Here is a 26,057-nt window from a genome sequence, read left to right on the forward strand (position 1 = left end):
TTTCAAGTTGAATGGTGAAATCAGCTACTTGTGATAATTGCTTATCTATTTCCCTCAGCTAAGCAGGATTTAATTAATTCCATTATTTTCTGCAGCAGAAACAGTTGATAAAGACATGGATTGTTCTTCCATGGATTTCCTATGTACAGGCTTCGAAATTTATTTATTTTTAAAATTAAGATGAATGGATAAAGAAGATGTGGCACATATATACAATGGAATATTACTCAGCCATAAAAAGAAGCGAAATTGAGTTACTTGTAGTGAGGTGGATGGACCTAGAGTCTGTCATACAGAGTGAAGTAGTGAAGTAAGTCAGAAAGAGAAAAACAAATACCGTATGCTAACACACATATATGGAATCTAAGAAAATAAAAAAGGTTCTGAAGAACCTAGGGGCAGGACAGGAATAAAGACGCAGACGTAGAGAATGGACTTGAGGACACGGGGAGGGGGAAGGGTAAGCTGGGATGAAGTGAGAGAGTGGCATGGACTTATATATGCTACCAAATGTAAAATAGACAGCTAGTGGGAAGCAGCCACATAGCACAGGGAGATCAGCTCGGTGCTTTGTGACCACCTAGAGGGGTGGGATAGGGAGGGTGGGAGGGAGACACAAGAGGGAGGGGATATGCACATATACATATACATATAGCTGATTCCCTTTGTTATACAGCAGAAACTAACACACCATTGTAAAGCAATTATACTCCAATAAAGATGTGAAAAAAATAAAATAAAAACGAAAAAATTTTAATACAGTTCTAAAGGTTACTTTCCAATTTTTGAAATGAAAAAGTGAGAGGGGTAGGCTAAGGAATAGGTAGAATAAAAAGTGTCCAACTGAGTGATGTTCAAGTTGTTATGAATAAAAATTCAGTTCAAAAGGTAAGACTCCAACTCTTTGATCTTTCAAAGCTGAGAAGCTATTTCTGTAATCTGACTTGAAAGTTTTATCATAGTTTTTGGACTGCCAGAGGGGAAACTTGCACTGAAATCCATAAAACCAAACTGAAAACTATTCTCACAGACAGACACACACACCTATCTACTCAAACACCTGTCCGGCACCTCTATACACCCAAACACACACACGCACACGCACACACACCCCAAATCAACCACTTTCACGGCAGAGATAAAATCAGGTTAGAGGAGAAATAACGTAATAATATCCATGTATTTTGATCCCTGTGAAGATTCCTAAATATTTGCAAGAGGTAAGGAATCACGTGAACACAGCTAATTTGCTTTTTTCTCAATTTCAAAAACAGTTAACACAATTATGAATGGTGATAATCAGTCCAAGAGAACAAACTTTTCCATTGCCAAATGGAGAGTAATCCAGGAGGAATAAATTAGTGTGACATCTTGAGTAGCTCAGAAATAACATTCAGAGAACAACTGACATTTAGAAATATATAAACAAGGAACAGAAATGAAAATTGTCTTTCCTAAGACGAATTATAATGAAAGATGAAATTCATAGCAAAAGGAATCAATCTACTGTAATGTTGCTGTAGCTGGTCATTTCAATATTGTCAGTTTTTTTTTTTTTCTGAAACATAATTTCTTTTGTGATTAGACTAATACCAGCTGGGCTGAGGGGTCTGTGTTAATTTTAATGTCTAAGGCAACTGCATTAGTTGCTGGATTTTACTAGAAGCCTAATACTGTGGCGGTGGTTCATCTGACCCTTCTGTCTTTCCGTGTCAATCAGATCCCTCCAGCCAATCCACTTACACAAAGTATGGTGGAACTGAGACTCAGGAGAAGGGCAAATGTGTTCAGACTAACTCTCTGGGTCAAAAGTGAAACTCCTAAACACGTACAATAATGATAACAATAGCACAGATATAGAAAAAGTTGAAAGCAGATGGCCCAAATTGTTGACAACGACTGTCTTTGGGAGTTGGGTTTATAGGAATTTTCACTTTCTTCATCATTTATTTCTGTATCATATTTATTTGGTAATATTAGGGAATTATTAATTTTAAAAAGTGTGAAAATGGCATTATGATTATGTTTAAAAATTCTTATCTATAGGAAGTGCTTACCGAAATATTCATGGATTAAGTGCTATGATGTCTGGGATTTGCTTCTACATACAGTTTGGAAGGAGGTGCCTAGAAACAGAGAAAAGATTGGGCATGAATGGGTGTGTGATGAGTACATATTGATTCATGATATGATCGTGCCTATCTTTATACGTGTTTGAAAGTTTTATAATAAAGGATGAATAAAAATGATAGGTGGTACACCTGGAAAAATAGGCTGGGGACTAAATGTAAAAGACCTCAGGGACAAGGAGGTTTCGTTCTCTGCTTCAGTGGTCTCCGAACTTTAGTGAGTGCAACCCTACCTGCGACAATATTATTGCACACATGCATCAGGCATATGCTTATTAATTAATTGATTTATTTAAAATGATGTACATATACCACTGTACTCTTATGCCATTATAAAACATACACAAACATAAAAAATAAACACAAGTATCATTCTAATACATTCTTCCTACGCTCTAGTGGGCCTGGATCCCACTTAGGAGCAGCACATTTAGCGATTGGGGGGCTCTTGAGGTTCTCTAAGTAGTAAAGAGTTTGTTTATAAGAAACAGAAATTTATTGGAGCACCCAAAGGTAATGGGAGATTGGTCAGAAAGACCCAGAGCTATTTCACTAAGGCCTCCTGAAGAACTGAAATGGACTGGGATGGTGTTCTAACTGGACATGTGATCGAACAAGGATCATCACTTCCTTGTATATTTCTTTTATACATATGCAATACACTCATGTATTCTGCACAGAGTCAGGATACGATACGCGTATAAAACAAACAGCCCCTACATATTACCTTGGGCAATATATTTAACGCAGTGCTTATGATGATAATAATATCTAACACTGAGTACTTACTCTTTGCCAGGTATTGCAGTAAGAACTTTATATACATAATTTTACTTAAGACTCGTGACAATCCTATGGAAATAGATCTTATTATTATTGACTTCCATATTACTAGAAGGAACTTGAGACTGAGGAAAATTGACTAGCTTTCCCAAGATGAAAGGGCTAGAAAATGGCACAGTCCAAATTTAAATGAAGAAGTTTCTGACCCCAAACCACATGTCCTTAACTACGAAACTATATTGCCTCCATAGGGAATTAATGATAGTGTCCAAACCATAAGATCGTCGTGATGATTAAATGAGATAAGATATATGATATGTTTAGCACAACGTCTGACATAGAACACAATCCTGTATTAATATGTATTTGCGTATACAGAACATTTACCAAAAATTTCCACAGTAAACATCATTAATATTTCTCACTATCAAACACCAATATTTATAACTGTAATCAAATAATGTTTTATTATTTAAACATTATAATAACACGTCTAAACTCCTTTTGTTTGCTACCACCTATAAATATGTGTGGCTTTTGTTATTGAGTCTCTACGGAACAACTGACGAGAGAGACAGCAACTGGGGACTGTGTTATGCCTACAGAAATGGAAATATTTGCACTGGGCACACTCCTGTCATATTCTAAGAAGCCACCTACATAAATAGGAGTGTGTGTAGCTTGAGCACTAAAAGAGCCACGAAGTACATATGTACATATCAACTTTATTTTACAATTGCAGACTTTGCATCCTTTTGCTTTGACCCAAAGATACATTTTTAGAGAGACGATGGTTCTAAAAACTTCTTTGCATTCCGTCAGGTTCACTTGAAGCGGTCAAGTTTACCACTCTTTTTGTTTCCCCCTCAGCTTTCACATTTCTATCAGCCAATCCAGATTAGAACATTTCAAAAATACTTTTATTATTTATTTAAGTATGGCTTCCATATTAGAGTAACTATCTTTCCCTGATTTTCTGGAACATTCCAGATTTGAAATTTTGTCCCAGTGTTAGGTTGTCACTGCAAATTTGGTTGGAAGCATTGGCTCCCGTAGAGGTGATGCACGAAGCTCTTTGCTTTACGTTACTGGACTTGCATTTACTTGTGAGGATCATTAAATGTTCCTTTTTATAATTTTGCAAATACTTTACTAAATGTTCTGTCACCCTGAAGGGAATTCTAGAGAGATGGTGTCTTTGGTTTGTATATTTTGACACTGAGTCAAAGCAGATCTCTCTTTTCATCAAACAATTTAATTTTGGTATTATTAACTCCTTTCCTTGTGTGCAATTACATAGTCCCTAAGTAGGTATTACCCGGGAACCTGCCCATCATTCCCCCTGTTCTTCTATTTGGGAAGTATTTTAATTCTAGAAACATCATGAAGGGCATTTGTGTTGACACAATAGAATCCACTCCCACCCCATTTCTAGCCCAAATGGCGTAAGCCAAAATGAAATATGTAGGATTCCTGGAAAAAAGCATCAGATAACCAAACACTATGAGCAAAAAATTAATTTATTATATATATTCTCTAATAATTCATAATAGCTTTTTGAATTTTAAATGTCTTTTTGCTATTTCCAATGCTTAAAAATCATAGTTTTAAAACATAAGTACTGTTTTATATACATTGTGATTTTTCTTTTCTTTTTTACTTCTAAATATGAATGATATGGTCTCCAAGTATCCACTTGGAAGGAAAGGGGATAGGATTCATTGTTTTGCTCCAACACAGCAGAATTTAACGTTTCACATCACATACCTGGAGTTTCGACTATATGAAAAATAGCCAAATATCACCACTTCCTTGTATATTTCTTCTACATGTGTATATATGTATAATAGAAACAGAATACATCTGGATTAGTACATTTCAACTTTTCATCAATGTGACTTTTATCTCCTATTTCATATAAAATAACAAAATATACAGAGAGAAGAAAGGAGACATCTGTTCATCGTACACATAAAGTAAATAAAAGTTCATGTATGGCTTTGCAAAGGTAGATTATGACGTGACTTTCATACTTTATTTATTTAAAAGCATCTTGAGAGAACGTGTTAGTGTGCTTACGAGAGCGGCCATGGTGGTTGAATGTCGCATTGAGAGTCCAACATTGGGATCCCCAGTGGTCTTTCCAGTGGCTGCCTCGGCAGCTTTCAGGAGACAGATGTAGTTTATGACCACTTCATCGATCTTCGCTACAATTTCCTGCCGCTGTGTTTCTGAGTTCACAACTTTAACTAATCGCATGCAGGCTTCTGTTAGGCAACAGAGCACTTGAAAGCTGGAAGTCATAGCTAGGAGCATCTCCTCTGGACTTTTCTCGGCCATTGCCATTTTCCTGCAGGCACTCCCCAACTGTCTGGACTCAATGGATAACAGCTGCTTGTACTGAGAAAGTGTTAGGTCATACGCTTCAAGGCGTGACTCCCCTTTCTTCCCCTTGGTTTCCCTGACAAGGCAGAGCAGCTCATTGGCATCATTTTGGGCTGCGAGGAACCCATCGGGCATTGCATATGTGCTCTCCTTAAGGGCATTTATCCTTGCAATCCGGGCATCAAAAGCCAGGTTGCTGAAGTCCACATCATCTGGGCCACTCAAGTCTTCGGCCCAGACCTTCAGAACTGAACCTCTGGACAGCTCCCCTCCTTGCTTCTGAATTCCGACAGCCAGGGGTGGGCTGCTTGGGTCTGGCGTGGCTTGAGTCATCTGTGGTCGAAAGAGGCAAGAGACGTGGTGATCGACCTCTCTCTGCTCTTCGTCCTCATCACCATCTTCATCCTGCCCTCGGTTCAGGAAGCAGTAGCTGAAAGGTCCCCGGCATCTCCAATTGCTGCCTTCCAGCTTCCGCAAGGGCAATGTCCTATACAGCTTTGAGTTTTTGTGAGCTGCTGGGGACCTTTTGTGAACTTTCCCCTCAGAGCTAAAGTGCATCGAGCTTTGGGAAAAACTTTTGGTGAGCTTCTTCCCTAGGGGGAGTTCTGCGTGCCTTTCTGAACTGGCCTCCTGTGCTTCTGTGATACCTGGACACTTTAAGCTGACTGCACCTTTGCTTCTCTCCCGGAAGGTCTCCAAACTTACAGATCCCGAGAGGATACTGCTGCTACGTCTCAGAGCCCTCTGGCTGGGGGGTGTCCTGAGGCTCCCCCCTCGCAGATCCAGTGGCCACCAGCTCACAGCCTCTCCGTAGGCCTGGTTTGCTTGGGAGAAATCAGTAGGGTCTTGATTTGGAATTGGCACCTTTGATTCCGAGTGAATGTTTGATGGTAGCAGGGTGGGATCAGCTTTAGGATGTTGAGGCCAAGCTGAAGGCATGCCTCCTCGTCTCTCCTTCCCAGGCTCTGTCAAAGCTACACTAGGGGTAGTAGGAAAACAGAGAGAATCATTAAGCACCTCATGGGTGGTCATTTTTACTAAATCTCTATGCGATGTCTGTCATCTCCCAAGGATGCACTCGAGAAGAACTGCCATCTGCCAGGGTCGACCTGCTTTCCAAAGACGGCCTCCTGAAATCTTTTAATATATTTCAATTTTAATATATTTTAAGAAATACTAGAATCTCTTATTCCTGAAACGATTGATTCATTTGGCATTGTCTAGAAATCCCAAATATTTTGAGGGAGACAGTGGAATTTTGTGAATTGCCTTGTTCCCGATATTTATCTATTAAAGCTTAGACACATAATGAGCAAACACACGTCTTCCATACAGATTATTCAACCGTGTTTACGACATTTAAGCTCCATTTCAAGGAGTCAGGTTAATCCTGGCATCGGTTACCTTCCTAAAAAGAAGTGGCCTAATTTAATTAATGCAAATTAGGTATCTTCGCCTTTTAAAGAGGACCCCATGAGGTTCGCCTGGTACAGGGTTTGAAGTTGAGACACTGGGAAAGTCCCAGAAAAGTTGTCATGTGGGGACAATGGCCTCCACCTCACAGAATTTTTGTGAGAAGCAAGAGGAATAGGTTAGGTGAAAGCTCTTTGTGAACTGCAAAGTGTCCTTTAATGAGTTTAGAGGTACAGATGCTAGTTGGGAGATGAGTTTGGTAACATTCATAGATGGGTTTCCCAAGGCAGGTGAAGCCAGTGGTGAGTTTTGAGAAAGGAGATAATCTTAAAATGGCGGGAATGGAAATTGACCAATATAAGGTCTCACTAACATCTGTTGATCTATATGGAAGAGACACTTCTGAGGATATAATTTGAAATTGCAAAGTATGAAATAGTGTCTGCTTTTGCCACAGGATGGCCGGCCAAGCGGATCTCGGAGACGGATAGGTGCCCACTGGGTGGCAGAATGGTGAAGGCGGGCACAGAAGGTGGCTGTGTTCGTGTTTCTACCTGGCGTCTATATTTTATTATTTGGGGGAAAATAAAGCAGCTCATCGTGCATCCCCCCCAAACCTTTTAGACACTGCGGTAGGCCAGATACTTCAGAGTCCTCGTCTAGGAGAGTCTTACAGAGTAGGGAGGGCTCTGGAAGTACTGCTGAGAGGCAAAGGATCTTCCCCAACCTCTCCCGCCTCCCAGATCCCCTTCTCTATTTTCCTTCCTTGCCTCTCAAAAAGGAAATGGCAAAATGAGAAATTGAGAAGGAAATCAAACTTTTACGATTCTAGGCAATACGATCTTATAACTAAAAGTTGCACTGGGCGCTGCTAAAAGTCTACATTTAGAATTTAGGGAAAGAATGTTGCTCCATCAGATTCTAAAAGCAAGACAGAGCAGGAAGCTAAAGGCCAAAAATGCCATTTCCACTATTGTCCAGACCTAGAAGCGTCAGTATTTATTCAACACTGGGGGAACCATGATTTGACACTTAACCTGGCCACAGTTCTGCAGCCTTTTTAAAAAACCCTTTTCTTTTTCCTCCAGACTTTCTATTTTTAGGTTTGTTGTAAATTTGGTTTACGTGCTCCTGGCAGGTAACGCAGAGTGCTAAATCCGTCATTGCTGTACCTGTGGTTTCCTTAATCTTGGGGAGTCGGTGACATCCGTCTCTCAAAGTGCCAAACAGGGGTTCGGCGTTAATGGCCGTGTGCAGGGCAGGCACTGTCACCCGCGGACACATCCCTTCTGTCTGTGGGTGTAATTCCTTAAAGGCGGCTCCGTGGCTGGGAAGCCCGGTGGCTCTCTCCTCGGAAGGAAGGTAACTCACGCCTTTCCCGGCAGCCTCAGGAATCAGGTGCTTCCCCATGGAGGGGCAGAGCGGGGACTCCACCGGAGTGGCACAAGTGCTGCTACTGCTACCCGTGCCACAGCCTGCGTCCACCGAGGAGCCTTGAGAGCTCTGCAGAGAAAAATGGCCCTCGCTCTGCAACGACGACATCCGCTTGGCCAAGTGGTAGTCACAAAGGCGGCCCACGCTCTCCTCCGCCTCGGGGAGCTTGGAAGGATGGTCACAGGTGGACGGGTCAGCATCGTCCGGGTTACCTAAGTCTTTGGCTGAAGACACACAGGTCACCTCTGTTAAGAAGTGGTCCCGCTGGCCAAGTCCTGAAACCTCAACGGCTTCTCCATCAGGAGCCCCATCATCCTTCCCTTCGGTCTCTGTGGTTCCCACAGCCAAAGCTCTGGGAAAGGTTATCCCTGTTGCTGCTTCCAACCCACTTTTTTCAGCCATAGGCCCCTCAGTGGCCACATACCATCTCTGGCTGTCCTTGCGAAAGGCAGTTCTCTCCAGGTTAAAAGTGCTCAGGTGTTGACTGTCCCTTGAAGACACACTAGCAAATTGACCTTTGGCGTCCTCCTCCACGTCTGCCGTTTTGGTCCCCTGCTGTTTTTTCCCTGGCATGCTCCCATTAAGGGATGCTTTCCCCTCACCGTCGGCCGGCTGGCTTTTCCTTTTGCTGGTGCAGGAATATGCCATCGGCCCAATGTGCAGTTTGCCAAAATAGTCAGTGACTGACTTAGTCTCCATGGTTTCGGGCTCCATCTCCACGTGGCCCGAGTGAAGGATCTGCTTGGAAGGCACAACTTTGGGCGGGAGGTCGCTCACTGGACGGGCAGTGAGGGCGTGGGAGGCCTTCGGAGGCAAGGCCCCAGGTGGGCCTTTGGAGGTGGGGAACTCTGTCTGCTCTTCCGCAAGGGGGTGGTAGCCTTCGTGAGTGGCCAAGAACATGCGGGAGAGGTTTTCTGACTGCTTCTGGGCCGTGGCCAGTTCAGAACTCTCCGTCATTTCCGAAGAGTTAGTTTCATTGCCCGAGTCTGACGAGGACTCGGGACTATAAGCCCGCAAGATGGCTACACCTGCAGGCCGTAAAAAACAAGAGCCGGTTAATGGATGCATCACAGGCACTAGGAGACATGTAAGAAAATGGGGCTCATTATTATTAAAAAAAAAAAACAAAACCAACTTTTTCCCTTTTCAGTAAGGACTCTGAGTTTATTGCACAGTTGTTCCGGAAATGGGGGGAAAAAAACGTGCCACGTGTTTTAAAAAAAGAACAACCAAGGACACCACACACACAAAAACCCCACGATGGTAGTTTCAGCACGTTTAGGAAACGGGACATGCGTGACATGAAGGACACATGACAGGACTCCAAGGGCGGATGGCTTGCAAGGATGAAATGATATGGCTATCAGTGAATAAATGTAACAATCGTGAAAGAACCTGAATTGTCACTGGTCTGCTGATCTTCTGACACGGACAGAGCTTCTAGAGTGTCCAGCGTGGAAACGACGGCGCTATCCAGGCCCTTCTCACACTTGCCCTCGGCGCTGGTGGGCACAGTGTCGATAAGGGACACGGGGATCTCGTCGTTCTGCAGGGTGCTGCCTGCCTCCTTGTCCCCCAGGAAGGGAGCGGCCTGGCCGTGACAGTCCTCCTCGTCGGAACTATCTCTGAAGCCAGGTGGAGGCGCGGCGATAGCCATGTTCAAGGAACGCAGCAGGAAGTCGTCCTCGTTGTCGTCCCCTTCGGGCGGGGGCAGGGACGTGAGGTCAATGATGTCATCGCTTGACCCAGACAGGTTGAGGATGGCCGGCTGGTTCATGTCTCCCACCACGAGGTCCTCCTCGCAGCTCACGTCATCCTCGTCCTCCGCGTCGTCGGCGTTCTCCGCGTAACAGATGTCGTGCAAGAGGGGCTCCTCTATGCCCTGGGCAGCCTCGAAGTTCTTCACGTCGCCTATGTTTGCATACACAGAATTGGCCACGAACTGGATGCCCTCTGCGTCTGGAGTGAGATCCAGGCTCTTCGTGTCATTGGCACCGCTGATGTAGAGATTCCTCTGCTTCTCCAGCAGTTCTGGACTCTGGTCCAGCAGTCTTTCATAGCCGAGAGTCGGGGGAGTGATACCGTCATCCAAGGCGAGATCTCCAAAAATAAAGGACACTTTAGCTCCTCTTGGAGGCTCCTGTGCTTTCTTTAGAGCTTCTGGTCCTGAGAGAGTCAACAGGGACCGCTGAGCTAGACTTCTGTAGTCTGCCTTGCACGGAGCATCTCCCGGCTGGGTCAGCTGCTGGCTGAGTTCGTCTGAGTTATAGGTGTTGTCCATGTACAAGTGCCGGTGGTGGTCTTTTGGACACAAGGTGCCTTCTGGAATCTCAACTGCCTTCTGCTTTGCATCTATATATGTTATCTGTGCTTCTTGCTCCCCTTCGTCAATGAATGTGGTCACTTGGGGTACACAGTTCCAATCTGGGCCAAGGAGGTTATGCTTTCCTTTATTTTCAGTTCCTAAAGAGAAAGAGTCATGCAAAGACACATTACTGTGCTGTCTGGTTTCTGGGGGGCCTTGTCTCTGTTTCTTAACTTAATGGCTTGTAGCACCACTTTTGTGAATACAGTTGTTATTCAGCTTTCCAAATACGGTAGCGGTCGATTTAGGCTTCAGGTGCAAGGATTTCTTGGTTAGGAGAATTGATACTGCAGAAAATAGAATTGCTATTTGATAAAACAGAATACCATCCGAGAGTAGGGAACTACAGCTTACTTCCATCTGATCTCTGATTCTAGCATTAAAAGGCCTCATTTATGTCTATAAATGTGAATATACAACATGCCTTTAAAAATCCTTAAAGGCGATAGTCCAATGGGCTGTTATTCCAGAAAACAGATTGCCCTTTTCTTTGTAAAGTGAGAGCTAACATTTCCCGCTTTGTATAGGGAGATGTTGGACTTTTCCCTCATTGAGTTAGAGAAGGTCAAGGATCCTCATACTTCTACCACGTATTTTAGGAAATACTGTAACGATAAGGTAATAATAAATATATACATATAATGTATATTAATAAAAACTATAATACTACATATTGCAATGGTGGCACCAAAGCTTCTCTCTTTAGCCTTCTCCTGTCCTTGTGGGTGTGCGTATTTTTTACACATAAATACCAGTACGCATGCCTGTAAGCACACACGCACACAGGTAGGATGTACAAGGTGGAGCATTCGCAGGTAAGGCACCCTCTCTGCTATTTCTACGCATAGTTAATACTTTGATGAATTTCCATTTTTTCTTGTATCCTGAAAACTCCTGAAGATTTGTTTGTTGTTCTTCAAAACTGCAAAACTCTAATTTAAATCTCATTGTTTTGTTTGATCTTCAAGAGTCTTCCAATAGAGAATTCGGCTGTGGAGATTTTGCTCTGATATTTACCAAGACAGGGCAGCGAGTCATTGTGTCAATATTGCTTTGTCAATTCCAGAGGTGACATTTTGAGGAAATGTTAGGGTCACAAATTGTCCCATTTGTTTCCTCAAATTGCCCTCTGGCCCAAGTTTGAATAATACTGAAATCAGATATACAAGAGATACGGGAAAAAAATCAGTTTTACTGAAGAGGTTTTGGCTCTCTCCCAAATATACAATGGACTCAATGCCACGCAATGTTCCGAGGCATTTTATTCAATACATATATTTTTATGAAGAGCAGGTAAAGATGAAATTTTGAAGACACTGAGTTATACACCAGCCATACTTACGTGCTACCTTATAACAGATACACCTGTCGGGGTTCAGCACTGTTTTATTAACAATGACACGGATTATGACTGGCTGTGTGTGAGTGAGTGAGTGAGTGAGTGAGTGAGTGAGTGAGTGAGTGTGTGTGTGTGTGTGTGACGAGTGTCGATTGTTGGGAGGAGGGAGAGTAGTTCAGCAAAGTTGTGAGACAGCTCTGGGTTTAAACCAGGGCTTGGCAAATTTTCTCTGTAAAGGGAGGGCCAGATAGTAAATATTTTAGGTTTTGTGGGCCAACAGCTCAGTTGAGCAACTACTCAACTCTGCTGTTGTAACACGAAAGGAGCCACAGATGACACATAAGCAAGTGGATGTGGTGACTTGAATGGTGACCCCCCCAAAAGCTAAGAATGTGACTTTATTTGGAAAGAGTCTTTGCAGATATAATTAAGGATCTTGAGATGAGATCACCCCGAATTATCTGTGTAGGGCCCTAAATTCCAATGGAAAGTGCCCTTATAAGAGAAAAGCAGAGGGAGATTTGGGCCACACAGAGAAGGGGGGAAGACCGTGGGAAGACAGAGGCAGAGACTAGAGTCATGCAGCTACAAGGAATGCTGATGGCCACTACAGCAACAGGAAGAGGCAAAGAAAGACTCTCCCTGGAACCTCTGGAGGGGGCATGGCCCTGCCAATGCCTCGATTTTGGACCTCTAGCCCCCCAAACTGTGAGAGAACAAGTTTCTGTTATGTTGTCCCCAAGCTTGTGATACTTTGTTACGGCTGCCCCAGGAACCTAATACAATGTACAAGTTTCAATGAAACTTTACTCACAAGAACAAGATTTGATCCATGGGCCATACTTTGCCCACCCCTGGTTTAGACCAACAAGAAATCTGAACAGGTGAGCAGGCTAAAGGCAAAGTTAATAGACTTTCCTAAGGCTCAGAGATGCTTAGCTGTGTGGGTGCAGGGGTCTTTGAAAGTACTTGAAGGGTTAATTTTCAAGACAGTGAAGAAGAAATAGGGGCTTACTGTTCCTGGTTAGAGAGCTTGACGAAGGCCTTTGATCAGTTTGAGACAAGAAGAAAATACATACTCACTCTTGGCTTCCTTCCAGGAGGGTGTACTGATTTGGCTCCTGGAATGATTTTGGAAACACAGAAGGATGTCTCCTTCTAGGGATGAGCTGGCCTCAACAGACTTTGCTCTGTATAGTTTTTGAGTCTCAGGAGATCTCTGGGGAATTTCTGAGGAGAAGGGAGCCCTTTCAGCCATGAGAGGATGCTAAGTCCCGAGCTGCAGCTCTGCTTGGGTCAACCAGTTGCTTTTTTGGAGTGTGCCATCTCTCGCACTTGTCCTCCCTTATTAAACACGCACACGCACACACGCACTCCTGCTTGCGTGTGCTATTTGGAACATGTGCCCTCACCCTCATTCTCACTGTCGAACCGAGAGAAATTACCGAAAGCTTGAAGTTCCAGTCTTTCTCCACAGTAATATAATACTTTTTGGAACTAAGTTTTTGCCTCTTGAAACTTTATTCAACATCACATTGTGAGTCACTATATATAAAGTGGACAGAACTGAGGGCCCTCGGTTCTGTGACCATTTGTAGAATGGTAGGTTTGGCTTTCTACTTGCACCCATACAATCTTAACAGTCCATGGAGAAAAGGTTTGATTTTCACAAGAAACTTTACGGTTTTAAGATTTAAGATTTTCCAATGTGAAAGGATTGTGTTAAATTGTGGAACTGCTCTTCAGAATTTCAAGCGTCAGCGTTCAGTTGCTCTAAATCTCCTCGCTCAATGAAAACATGTGGTCGTAAAAATATTTACCACCTCCTTTTTGAACCTACTTATTTTTAACCATTTGTGTCTCTTAGAAGCAACAGACACTTCGAGGTGGGGTGGGATGAAATCTAGCCGCAAGTCCCAGCTGCCGTCCAGCACACCTTGCTCACCTCTCTTTCTCTCTGGTTTTCCTTTACCCTTTGACAGCAACTGTTTCCACTTAACCAACCGTCACAATAAACCGCATGCCAGTCTGTCTGTGTGTGTGCCTAGCTACATATTACTATATATCCATGGAATAATTTCTGTTTTCTGCTAAGTTTAAAACTAGGGGATCTTTCTCCCCTTCTTTTTCCTTTCCCCCTTTTCTCTCAGTAACAGTGACAACAAAATTTGTTCTTAAGAATTTCCCTTTCTTTTAAAAGAAACCCTAATTATGGAGCCCCTGATTATACTTTTTCACGGGTCAGTAGCTCTGGCTTGAATGGTAGGGTCTGTCCATCAGCTGTATTTCCTGAGGGTCCACTACAGATGGAGGAAAAAGTTCAAACACTGAAGAAGAAGGTTCTAGAACATGCAAACTAGTATATATAGAATGGATAAACAACAAGGTCCTACTGTAGAGCACAGGGAGCTCTATTCTATATCCTGTGATAAACCTAATGGAAGAGAGTATGAAGAAGAATGGACGTCACTCTGCTGTGCAGCAGCAATGAACACACGGTAAATCAACTCTATTTCCATAAAATCAACTTCCAAAACGAAAAGTTCTAAAATAAATAAAAACCGGCCACCCTCAAAGGAACTATCAGTTCAACAGCTGCAGCCCTGCTTCTCCTCACTTTGGAGCTATTTCTCCCTGTCAAGTCGCTGAGATGAATTATTCGATCTTTGCCATTTTGATGCTTCTGCTAAAAAGCTAAAAAGCTAAAGGGCTTCCAGGGTCCCTTCTAGAGCCCGAAGTCCAAGGGCCGGGCAATTCTCAAGTCTTCCTGTTGTAAGGCTCCCAGAATCCTGGAACCTTAACGAGGGACCAGCCCTAAAGCTGGGGGCTCACAACCCCTACTGGGCATTCCATCCTTAGTTCTCTGTGCCCTGACTCACCTCTAGAAGAATGAGGCAGTAAAAACTTAGCCGTATAGGCTGAGGCCTACACCCTTCACAATAATTCAATCACTGCTTTGGAAGCATGCACCCAACATTGCCAAGTGATGTGTAAAATAGGATGGAAAAATCAACATCTTCATTAAAAAAATCTAGACCGAATCAGAAGTAATTGGAGGGTTTTGTGTTAAATTTGGACACTAGATATTTTTATGTGTACAGCTTTAACTTTTCAAGAAATATCCTTATTACTGTTGTCTGGTGGTGTGGGGAAGGGAGGTCGGTGCCTCGTGAGTTTAGGAAGAGAATACCTGTCTCCTGGGTCCCTGCGTTTTTCTTGTTGGCCATGTTAAATATCGACCTCCTGGAATCCACAAGCAGCCGGTAGTATCCAGCCGTTAAGCAGGCCAGGTTCATGGCGTCGGAAGATTCCATCAAGAGCGTGATGGGCTACACAAAAGAGAATGTTTTGGTTAAAACCATCCCTCCTTAATAACCTCCCTCAAGGGACAACGACTACGTTTGTGCTTATGGAATGTGAACAAACGAAGTTTTGGAGCGACTGTTTCACTGAAGAAACGCAAATGGGGGAAAGGTCAGGTATAACAGAGAGCCTGACTGAAAAACGTTCAGGTGACAACATTTTGAAAGGCTAGACATTTGGAACCTTTCCCAAGTCATAATGGATTAAAAAAAAAAGACTGGCTTTGTTCCAAATAGTTAATATTTTTAAAAGTCATAGTTAAGGAGTCAGTTACTAGTTGTGAACCCGCCATCTGAAAAAAAATCACAGGAAGATTAAGTTTGGGTTCGTGGTGAAAATTCGTGTTGAAGCAAAGTAAAAATCAAGTGGAAATTACTGCTAAGACTGAATGAAAAGTGTCAAAGAGATCCAGGAAAATGATGCTTCTAAAAGAAACTGTAAATTCAGAGGAGGGCAAAACAGACATGGGAGTTGAGAAAAGGCCCTGCCAGAACTTTCTGGAAACTATGAGGTTACCATATAACTGGACGTGGATCTTGGGCATATAGGGAAGCAATTATCCTCGTTGAGTAAAGAAGGGTGGACTTGCTGGTGTGTTCTTGTTGAAAGAGAGAGAAAGTGAGAGGGAAATAAGGGAGCAAAGAACAAGCAGACACCCGGAGAGGCACAGAAACAGCAAGATGATGGGCCTCTTGCCTTCACTGCCATGGGTAGCACCCTGGCCTTGGCTGGTGAAACCTAATTTCCACCCAAAGCCCCTATAGTACTTGATGTGCTGCCTTTTCCTTCCATTTCAACTGTGGTCTCCCTCCAAGCCACCCCCCAATTCTTTTCAGTAGGCAGGAAACCACCCATAGGGTCTCGTCACCCATTTCTGTTGGAGACAGATTATCCCTGTTATCAGGTCTGTGATGACTGCACCCGATATACCCTTTCTTCCGCCTGTTTTCCATGACACGCTATTGTTCTCAGCATCCTCGGTTATGGACCGGGACAGGCACGCCAAGTCTCCTCTTGGACTTTCTTTGCCATGAAGTCAAGGGCGACGCCCTGGATTCAGCCCGCGGAACGCCATGGGCCACGGCCAGCGCGCCTGAGCGGCACGCTCGCCCTTTCACGCTCATCTTTTCCTGCTGCACAGCACACTGAGGCTTCCCTTTGGCTATGCAGAAGCCCTTTCCCACGTTCTCCTTTACTCTCAAATCCGCCCCTCCCACGCCCTGGTGGGCATGCGGCTGGGAGCGGGTTAGGGGTAGGGGGAGTTCTCAGAGCACTCGTCCTGGGTCACCCTGTTTCCTTTGTGGACTCACTGTGTCTCTTTGGATCCAGTGCCTTTTCTCTCTAGAAACATCAGAAACATTAACGCTGCCAAAATCCAATGACTCATCTATTACATACTGGGACAAGAAGGTAGGGACAGGGGACCTGGATTACTTCCTGTCAACTTCTGTTTGGGGAGGAAATGTCTGCCCTCTGAGGACAATCTCAGATAGCTGTTTCAAATGAAATGGCCGTGATATTAAAGGGGCCAGATGTTCAGCCAGCACTAATTGCTATAGCATGAAAAGACAGATTGACTAAAACACTCAGTTTTTCCAAAAGAGTAAGCACATATGGATGCAACCTAAAAAAAGGGAAAGGGGGTTCTGAACAAAGTTGGGAAAAATCTCCCTGACTCTATACAAGAGCCACAGATTCTAGAAAGTAAGTAGGGAGACGTGTCCCCTACTCTCCATGTATGGTTCATGCACTCTGGAGCCGGAAGGGACTTTAGAAATGAACTCATTTGCTTTCTCACGTAGAGATGAAGAAATGGAGCCCAGAGACAGAGAGTGACTCGTCCCCCAACCACAGAGCTGTCTAGTAAGGACTCGAGCCCTCACCCCTGAGTTGGGTGGACTTTCTCTGCACCCGTGGCGCCTTCCACGCGCTGCACATGTTGACATTTTGCCTCTTTATAAACATCTGCAGCACTATCAGGAAGCAAGGCCACGTGTCAGTGTCTGAAAGACTTACCTTCACGTCCAGCACATGGAGCTCCACCCTCACCAAGTTCTCCTCTTCAGTAAACATCTCAATCCTATTGACGTGGCTGAAGTCAGCTAAAAGAGCCACCAGATTGGTTTTGGTGTTTATCACGTGGCTTATGCCGTAGCGGGGCCCCACCAGGAGGGTCACTTCTGAGCGCTTTTCTGCCTGCTGAGAAAGAGACGTCGACAAAATATGAAAATTACTAGACCTCTGGGAATTCCCTGGAGGTCCAGTGGTTAGGACTCCGCACTTTCACTGCCCGGGGCCCCGGGTTCAATCCCTGGTCGGGGAACTAAGATCCCGCAAGTCGCGTAGTAGTGCGTCCAATAAATAAGTAAATTAATTAAATTAAATAAAAATAAAAATACTAGACCTCTGAAGCACCAGGCAAAGCTGAACCTGAGAGTCTGTTTTTATAAGATTACATTTTCTTTAGAGAGTATTCCTGGGTTACATTGTACTAAATCATCCAATTAGAAGAACCAGATATATGATTGCAGCGAGGCTCTGATAAAATTATGAATAATGTAGAAAGTAAATGTTATCATAGCACATATATTCATTATCATGAGAAGCTTTTAGAAATGAGGATTTTTTTAAATCATTCTGGCCCAGTGACTTAAAAGGAGGCCATTGTGCGAGCGCATTCTCTCGGCTCTCCACATCTCTTTTTCTAGGGCATTCTGCAGTGGCATTATCTAGCTTAACATTTCTTCTGATATTTTCACACTGGGGTGCAGTCAATTAGAAATAAGGGCTGGAAAAGATTCACAGCTGATTTGCTTTTGTCATCAGACAGCTCATTCAAGACAGCCTAGACAGTGACATTTTGCAGGCCTCTGTGGCTTCCATGAAAAAGCAAGGAAAAGAAATTACCACTAATGTTGCCTTGAACACACGGCCCCCATACAGTCGAAGGTCACTGAGGAACTTGAGATAATGGACCTTGGCTTGAAGTGCGGAGAGCTGAGGAGAGAAAAGAAACCTCAGGTGTTCACTCCATCGGGCGTGATTGTGTTCCGGCTGGACACCAGCCGAAAACAAGGGCAAACGAGAAGGATGCTTCTACTGCCAACAGATGGGGTGTGACAAGGGCTCTTCATGAGGAATGAAAGTAAACTGCTCTGTATTTGGTTTCCTGATCAAGGGCTGCAACAGGACATCTAGATTTAAATCTTTTCGCTTTGGGGGAAAAATATGGATTTGCTGGGCCAGAGCATTCAACAAGTCAGAATGAGATGATAGAATTCTCCACTGCAATGGGTGCGTGCAGAGTTTGTGGGAGCTGTTTTGAATACACACCTGCAATCCATAGAAAGCCTTTTAAATGGGCTCTTCACTCCCATCTTGTTTCTTCCAGTCTTTGCAAGTTTTCAGGGAAAGTGAACTTTCTGAGCACCAATCATTGTGGAAATGTTTGAACTCACTATCTAGGTCAATTCCAAGAAATGACTCTAAGAATTCAATTCCAAGAATCCATTGATTCAATTCTAAGAATCTATTGAGTTTCATGAATGACTGACAAATGAAATTTTATCCAGGTAAAATTGATCTTTATAAAGACTTAAAAATGCAGATTCCCATATCCTAAAAAAGTACTTGATTGAAAAAAGTCCACGTTTCAATCTAAAACATGATACAAAACTACTAGACACGAAATAGATAAACAACAAGGTCCTACTGTATAGCACAGGGAACTGTACTCAATATCTTATAGTAAACCATAATGGAAAAGAACCTGAAAAAGAATATATACATATATATATATACACACACACACACGCACATATGGATGTATAACTGAATCACTTTGCTGTACACCTGAAACACTTTAAATCGACTATACTTCAAAAAAATTTTTTTAATTAAAAAAAATGAAAGAAAGAAAAAAAGTCCACATTTCATACCAAATGTGCCAGGAAGGTTTGTTAGAGGTGAAATTTTCCAACGAGGTGTAGAACATCAAGTAGCAAGGACTGTAAAACTCTGTTTTCAATTGCAGATAACTTGCCAACTCATTTGTCAACCGTACCTCAATGTGCTATCCTTTATATAATTGTAGTTTAGAACCAATCATCCAGCCGACTTCTTTCAAAAATCCAAAGCACTTTGCAAATTGATTTGAAATCAAACCACTCACTCTTAACTAGAAAAAAAATGACCGTTATAGAAGGGCAGTGATAGATAGACTGATCTTAGAGCAGTTATCCCAATTATTACAAAACCAGTGGGCCAGGCTTGGAAGAAAATCACACCAAGTCAATTAAAAGAAAGTAGCTTTGGGCAAGTCAGAACTGATACTTAGAACATCTTGACCCATGACATCCTGCTATATTTCCATAAGCTGAATGCTTACAGAAACTGGGAAGTAAGTCAAAGGTGGCTGATAGTGTGTCAAAGTTGATCACACGTTTAAAAAAGTCGTTGGGGGTGAGGAGGGAGCAGAAATAAGTATGTGTTAGCCAGTAAAAAGGACTTAAAACCAGATACTAAAAGACCAAAGAACTAGCCACACAAATGATTTGTATTAGAGTCACACACGTTTCTATGGCTGATATCACTGAGAAACTGTTCTTGGGTTGTCAGACTGCCTCCAATTTTATAGGTCCTGGATTTTAAGGCTCCTTCTCTTTCTGGTTCCTGAAACCCTGTGCTTATATTACCAATAAACGTAACTCTCTATTCTGACCAACAGTATATTTTAAAATGTCCTTTGTATCTCTTTTACTTGATTAAAAAAAAGGAGATTTTAACACTAATGATGGTGAATGACAGAACTAAGTCTATCTTCTAAAAGTAAGAGTTAATTCAGTGGTTGTCAGTTGGGGGTGATTTTGGCAAAATCCAGAGACATTTTTGTTTGTCACGATTGAGGGGGTGGGCGCTACTGACATCTCATGGGTAGAGGACAGCGACGCTGCTAAACATCACACAATGCACAGGACAGCCCTTCTTCTCCAACGAAGAATGATCTGGTCCCCAATGTCAATAGAGCCAAGGTAGACAAACCTTGGTTTAATTCATGTGGCATCTAGTCTGCAGGAACCCTTACTGGCTGCTGTGCACTTAAGCTGGTCTGAGTGGTAAGCAAAAATATGATGAAAATATGAAAATATTTTGCAATTCTATCCCCTAATCCCAAGGTCTCAGAGGCTTTGCAAGGTTCTCCTACATGCACACGTGAACGCACACACAATCCGTACAATAAGGAGTCTGTAGCTTACAAGGAATAAATAGGCCTCCGTTAGAATACTTATCTTTCATTTAGTCTTAGAAACATGTTAATAGTTAAAAAAAAGAAGGTTATATAGTGTTACATCCTCTGCAAATCTGGTGCTAAGTATTTTATTCACGGGCTAATTTTAAACATTTAAAAAAATGTATGCAAGCCTCACTTTTTAAAATCCATTTTCTATTAAGATGCAAATGTGATACCTTTTTACCGGGTGGTACCAAGTTTTGATTTGCTTTGACAAGGTGTGAAAGTGCTTTCTTTATGTTCTTCTCTTTCATGCTTTGCAGCACAGCAGAGGGAAGAAAAGTCTCTAATCCCCATTCTTTTCTGCAATAAAGAGCATATCTTTAATTTCACATTCTTGTGATGATTAGATATCTAAGACAAAATGGCACTCTGATGTTTGTTGGAACAAATGAACTCTTGGTAAGGCAGGGAATGGAGACAAGTCCCCAATTACGGAAGCAACTTTTAATTTATATTCAGGAAACATACTATTTGATCATTAATCCATATGTTTGCATTTTAAAAGAAATATATTCTTCACTCTCCAGAGAGAAGGCTATGGAAATTGAACAGACACTTTATCCAACCCACCTCTGAGTCTCTTAGAGTTCATTCACATATCTGAGTTTGTACTTCCAACACCAATTTCTCTCCATCCCTTTGTTTATTCCCATTGTCACCTCTCCCTGTCTGCCCATGCTCTGTCTTTCTGTCTTCTCTTAGAAGGATGAATGTAACTCCTTCATGTTCCCAAACTATTCTTTCCTCCCCATCTCCCTCATCAATGGTGTTCTCCAGAAACACACAATTCTCTTTTCTCCCACCCAGATAGTATCTATCTAACTCCTTCCGTCAACATTTCTTGCTGAGGAGGGGAGGGGGTTGCTGGTATGGAGTCAGGGTAGGGTTCAGGACCCTTAAGTATGTCTGGTACTGACAGAGAGATGCAAACATCACTCATAGGTGTGGATATACAAGGAAAAAAACCAACAAATGGGCCTGGGTTAGTATATTCTTGCCAAGAGCCCATGTTCCCAACAGTGACTACAACCCTATCCTAGGAAGATTCCATATTTTGAATTCTAGGAAATTTATCCTGATTGGTCATGTGCCCAACCAGAATCTTCTAAATTATGTGAAGACTTTCGAGAAGGTTCTGGTTATTTCTCCGGCTCCAGATCCTCTCTAAAGAAGGGTAGGAAGACAGCTTTCCCCCACTTGACCATTCACACCCTTTTCACTAGTTAAGATGGTGTTTCTTTGTGATCACTGCTTTCTTCCTTCTCCTTCTCCTCAACTTGTACTTACCATTTTTACCCATCATTTGGCACTCCTTATGGGGTACCCTGTAATTCTACTTGTATCATTATTCTACATCATTACTTTTCATTCTATGTCTTGTCTTTATAATCAGATCACAAATTCTTCAAAGGTTAAGATTATAATTTACAATATTTTCTTTTCTCTTGGTATACAGACAGTAAGTCCCCTACATAGGAACCTTCAAGTTGCAAACTTTCAAAGATGCGAACATGCGTTTGCATCAACGTCAGGCGTGAGTGAAATGGCAGCTGGCCCTCCGTGTCCTACTGCTGACGATCCTTCAGGTCTACCATCTCCCACCTCCTCTCCCTCCTGCAGTCACTAACTCTTCTTGCCTGTTCACTAGATGCCAGCCGCAAAAGTATGCCAGCTGTTGTACTGGACTGCTGTACTTTTCAAGGTACTGTAAGATTAAAAATGTTTTCTTTATTTTTGTGTTTGTTTGTTTTTTATGTATTGTTTGCGTGAAAAGTATTATAAGCCTATTATAATACAGTATTATATAGCCGATTGTGTTAGTTGGGTACCTAGCCTAACTTTGTTGGACTTAGGAACAAACTGGACTTAGCAGTGCGCTCTCGGAACGGAACTCGTTTGTATGTAGGGGAATTACTGTATCACATAAAATGCTCAATGAACGTTTGTTGGGTGAATGAATGAATTAATGAGAACATTAATTAATCATCATAGACTCTGCAAGATTCTTAGGCAAGCTAGTTATCTCTGGAAGTTTTTGATTGTACCACGCTCAACCTGGTAAAATGTGGGTACAGAAAGTAGGAACAGAAATGCATTTCGGTTGTCTGAAAATCATCTCAAGTTGTGCAGGCCACCTTTTCAAGTGGGATCCAGTTTCATCTGTTCCTAAGATCCTCAGAAAGGGGAATGGATGAGGGTGTGAATGGATCCACTCAAGCGCGAGACCTCTTTGTGAGCCAAATCTCTCTCGGGCTCTAGTCCTGGCATGTGTGGCAAGAGAGAAAGAGACAAACCATCTGCAAAAAGGAGTGCACTGAGATTGGAAGGCCTGGGGTTCTCAAACTGCACACAAGGATCTGTCCCTAGGCAGTGACAGGAGAACGGAGAGTGGCAAGATCAGGGGCACTGGGGGTCAGCAACCTGGAGCTCTCATCTTCCCAAACGCAGGCTCGCAAACCCATTGAGAAGAAACCATTTCACTCCGTGGGGGACGACCTGGTGCTGGGGAACCCAGAAAGGCTTTACAGGAAGCCCACGGGAAGCTTCTCTGGGATGTGGAGTTTTAATCAGCCATATGCCACTTGGAGGTGGAGACAGAGCAGACGCTAAGGCCTGTAGTGTTACGTGGAGATGAGGCTTCAGCCCCACCATGAACTTTGGAACATGAGTATTTCTTTTTTCTTAGCATTACAGCTGCCAGGATTAAGAAAATGGTGGCTGCTTTAGGCTGTTGGATCACCTTCCAACAGGAAGCATACAGACTGGGAGACAGAGGGTTCTCTTTTAAAGGATGACTCTTATATAAGCTCATCAACTGAAGGCAACATAAACTGCTTTTTTCTAAGAAGAGGGGATCTTTTCTGGCTAAAGAGGTAGTATACCGCTGTTGTAAGAGAAGCAAGAGAAGGCATTTATTTTCCAAACAGCATTTGATTCATGAAACAAAGTTTGTGTGGCATCCTTTCCCACGCTGTCGCAGTTCTTTATTACAACTACCATCCTTCCTGATTAGGACTCAAAGAATTACTTTGTATACTGCATTTTGATCATCTAAAAGTAATCTCTGGTTATGCACACCATTTTCTAAATACAGGTCTTCAAATGATCACACAACCTATAGCGCGATGTGGAGTCCCACCGCCTGTGTTCGAATCCTACCCCCTCTAGTTAATAGCCAGTGTGACTCAGGCAAGTTATTTAACCATCTGTGCCTCGGCTTGCTCATCTGTCAAACGGAGCTACACTCCTACTGACTTCATAGGGAGGTTTTGGGAATCAAACAGCTTAATGTCTGAAGAGTGCTGAGACCAAAGCTTGCTTTAGAACCAAGTTCATTTAGGAATTTAAAAATGTATGCTTCATTTTAAATGTGACCCTCAATTTAACCACAATTCTCTAAAGGTGGACTAGGTAAGAAATGGTGTCTTCCACCGAACATGAACAGAGTATTCATATATTTTGCCTCTGGTTAACACATGCTTTGCCACAAACAACATCAATTTTGGAAATAGACATACACATCAAAAATACCCTTGGGCATTAAGGAGGCAACATCTTTGTCTCCGAAATGGCTCCGAGAGTCAACACTTACTCAATGTACTTGAGGGAGATTTTCTGCGTCTGCTTGGTGGTCACGGTTGCGATGTACATTTGCAACGCCGCCAGCCGCAGGGCGATGTCATATTTCAGCTCCGGCCCAAACCGCTCCTGAACGACGTCGTTACAACTCTGAAAAGAGACCAGCAGAGGGCGCAGCTTGTCAAAGGATGCACTGCGTTGCCTTAGAGGGACAGGTGACAGGCGTTTCCCCACTGTCCCACCTTCACTTCCAAGGCAAGGGGCTAAATGTGGAAACATTTTCACCGCTGCTTGGAACCGAGTCAGTATTTAGGTGCACGCGCAAACACAGAGAACACACATTCAACATCATCACGAGCGAGCTGCTATTTAAATATTTAGCTTCTTGTAAAAATAATGAGAAATTTAGGAATGGAATTTCCAAACACAGGTGCCACGACTGAACACGTGAAGCCCTAGTAGCATGATGTGGCTTCTGTAGCTAGGCTGCCGGGATTGGAATCCTGGGTTCCAATTCTCTTTTTCCACTTTAAGAGGAAAGAATCCTCTTTCCCTACTTTCACCGTGTGACCTTGGGCAAGGCCCTTAATTGTTCTGTGCCTCCGTTTCCTCTTCTTTAAGTTGGGGATAATACCTCCCATTCGCAGGGTTGTGACAAGGATTAAGTGAGTTAACAAGCCCTCAGAATTCCATCTGGTAAATTGGAAGCACTCATACATGTTTAGAGCTGTCATCATCAATGTCACCCTCTTGCTATCATCCAGAGTGGTTTCGGGGAGGTAGAATGAGCAAGGTGATGGAGAGCAGCAGCTCTGGACCTACACCTGCCTCGGGGTCCTGGCTTTACCAATGGCTACCTCTGTGCATAAACTTCAAGCAGTTTACTTCGCTCTTGCAGCCTCAGTTTACTCATCTGTGCAATGGGGATTCATACCAACGACTTGGCCGGAGTGGAGAGGGTGGTGAGGATGAGGTGAGATGCACGCTTTGCCACAGCGCCTTGGCACACTCAGTGGAGGGTGGCTCTTGAAATCGTCAGTCCGTTCCAGTGGTGACTGCCCCCACTGAGACTTTGAGGGAGTCTCTCGGCTTTAGTTTGTTCACATGTAAAAGGGTGACACCTACCTCACAGGGTTTGGGGTGAGCGTCAGATTGAAGAGGGGCTGAGAGGGTACTGTAACGTGTCAAGCCCTCCAGGACCACAAGTGAAGGGTCTGAGGGCGCCATTCTCACTCCTGCACGGAGCAAACACTGAGCCGAATGGTGATGGGAAGCACGGTGCTGCTTAAGTATATTCTGCATGTGTGTTTACTTATTTTCGTTATTGGAAACTCGGTTCTTGGGCTAGAAAATACATTTAGCCTCTTTCTCCCTTCTTTATTCTTTGCCTTGTCCTCAAAAGATTTCAAATAAAAACCGTATCAGGATTTGTTTGGCTCCTTCCTGAGATAAGTACCTTTACGACCACTTCATGTATTGATTCTACTAAATGGGAACATGTGCCCCATACGGTTTCTGCATACAGTATTTGCCCTTCGGATACGTCCCCCTGGGACCCTACCTGCCTGCTCTGGGTGCCTGCCTCTCAGCCCATCCCTCAGCCCCAAGAGTGAAGCCACATTCCCTTCCCTCCGTCCTTCACATGGTTTTCCACCTTCGTTTTTCCTTAAAATCCTACATCTCTCTGGATTGCACTGTACTCCTGTTGGAAGTGGGTCTGATTAGAGGCAGGAGACAGGGTGGCTCTGAGGGAAGCTGCCATTTTGTTTTGCTAGTCTTGGGTTTACCAGTTATTTCCAAGAGCCCAGGGTTGTCCACAATGGGGTACCGGGGGTTTGAGGGTCCAGATAGGGTCATTTTATAGTCTCGTGAGGGATGAGGGTGGGCAAGTCTCTTGGCAAAGTGCCAGGCCATAACACGCACTCGAAGAACCAGTTTTTCGATAAACCATTTTGACAGATCACTTTCTTCTAG

General features: G+C 43.3%; 1 protein-coding gene across 2 annotated transcripts in view; it reads right to left on the reverse strand.

The window, feature by feature from the left end:
- Positions 1 to 4,415: 4,415 nt before the first annotated feature.
- Positions 4,416 to 26,057, reverse strand: part of FRMPD4 (FERM and PDZ domain containing 4) — a 538,713-nt gene continuing 517,071 nt past the window's right edge. The window contains exons 10-17 of one of the 2 annotated variants that reach the window (XM_029239932.1): positions 24,097 to 24,233; positions 20,678 to 20,804; positions 18,119 to 18,208; positions 17,228 to 17,410; positions 15,039 to 15,177; positions 9,540 to 10,607; positions 7,883 to 9,172; positions 4,416 to 6,276 (exon numbers count right to left, since the gene is read on the reverse strand). In XM_029239932.1, coding sequence (XP_029095765.1) covers positions 6,272 to 6,276; positions 7,883 to 9,172; positions 9,540 to 10,607; positions 15,039 to 15,177; positions 17,228 to 17,410; positions 18,119 to 18,208; positions 20,678 to 20,804; positions 24,097 to 24,233 — 3,039 coding nt within the window. In that variant the 3' untranslated portion in view covers positions 4,416 to 6,271. The remainder of the gene's footprint in view (positions 6,277 to 7,882; positions 9,173 to 9,539; positions 10,608 to 15,038; positions 15,178 to 17,227; positions 17,411 to 18,118; positions 18,209 to 20,677; positions 20,805 to 24,096; positions 24,234 to 26,057) is intronic. The other variant, XM_029239931.1, reaches the window with a different exon arrangement.

Source organism: Monodon monoceros, unplaced genomic scaffold (assembly GCF_005190385.1).
Source record: "Monodon monoceros isolate NGI ecotype Baffin Bay Population unplaced genomic scaffold, NGI_Narwhal_1 Super_Scaffold_22, whole genome shotgun sequence".
Taxonomy (NCBI): Eukaryota; Metazoa; Chordata; class Mammalia; order Artiodactyla; family Monodontidae; genus Monodon; species Monodon monoceros.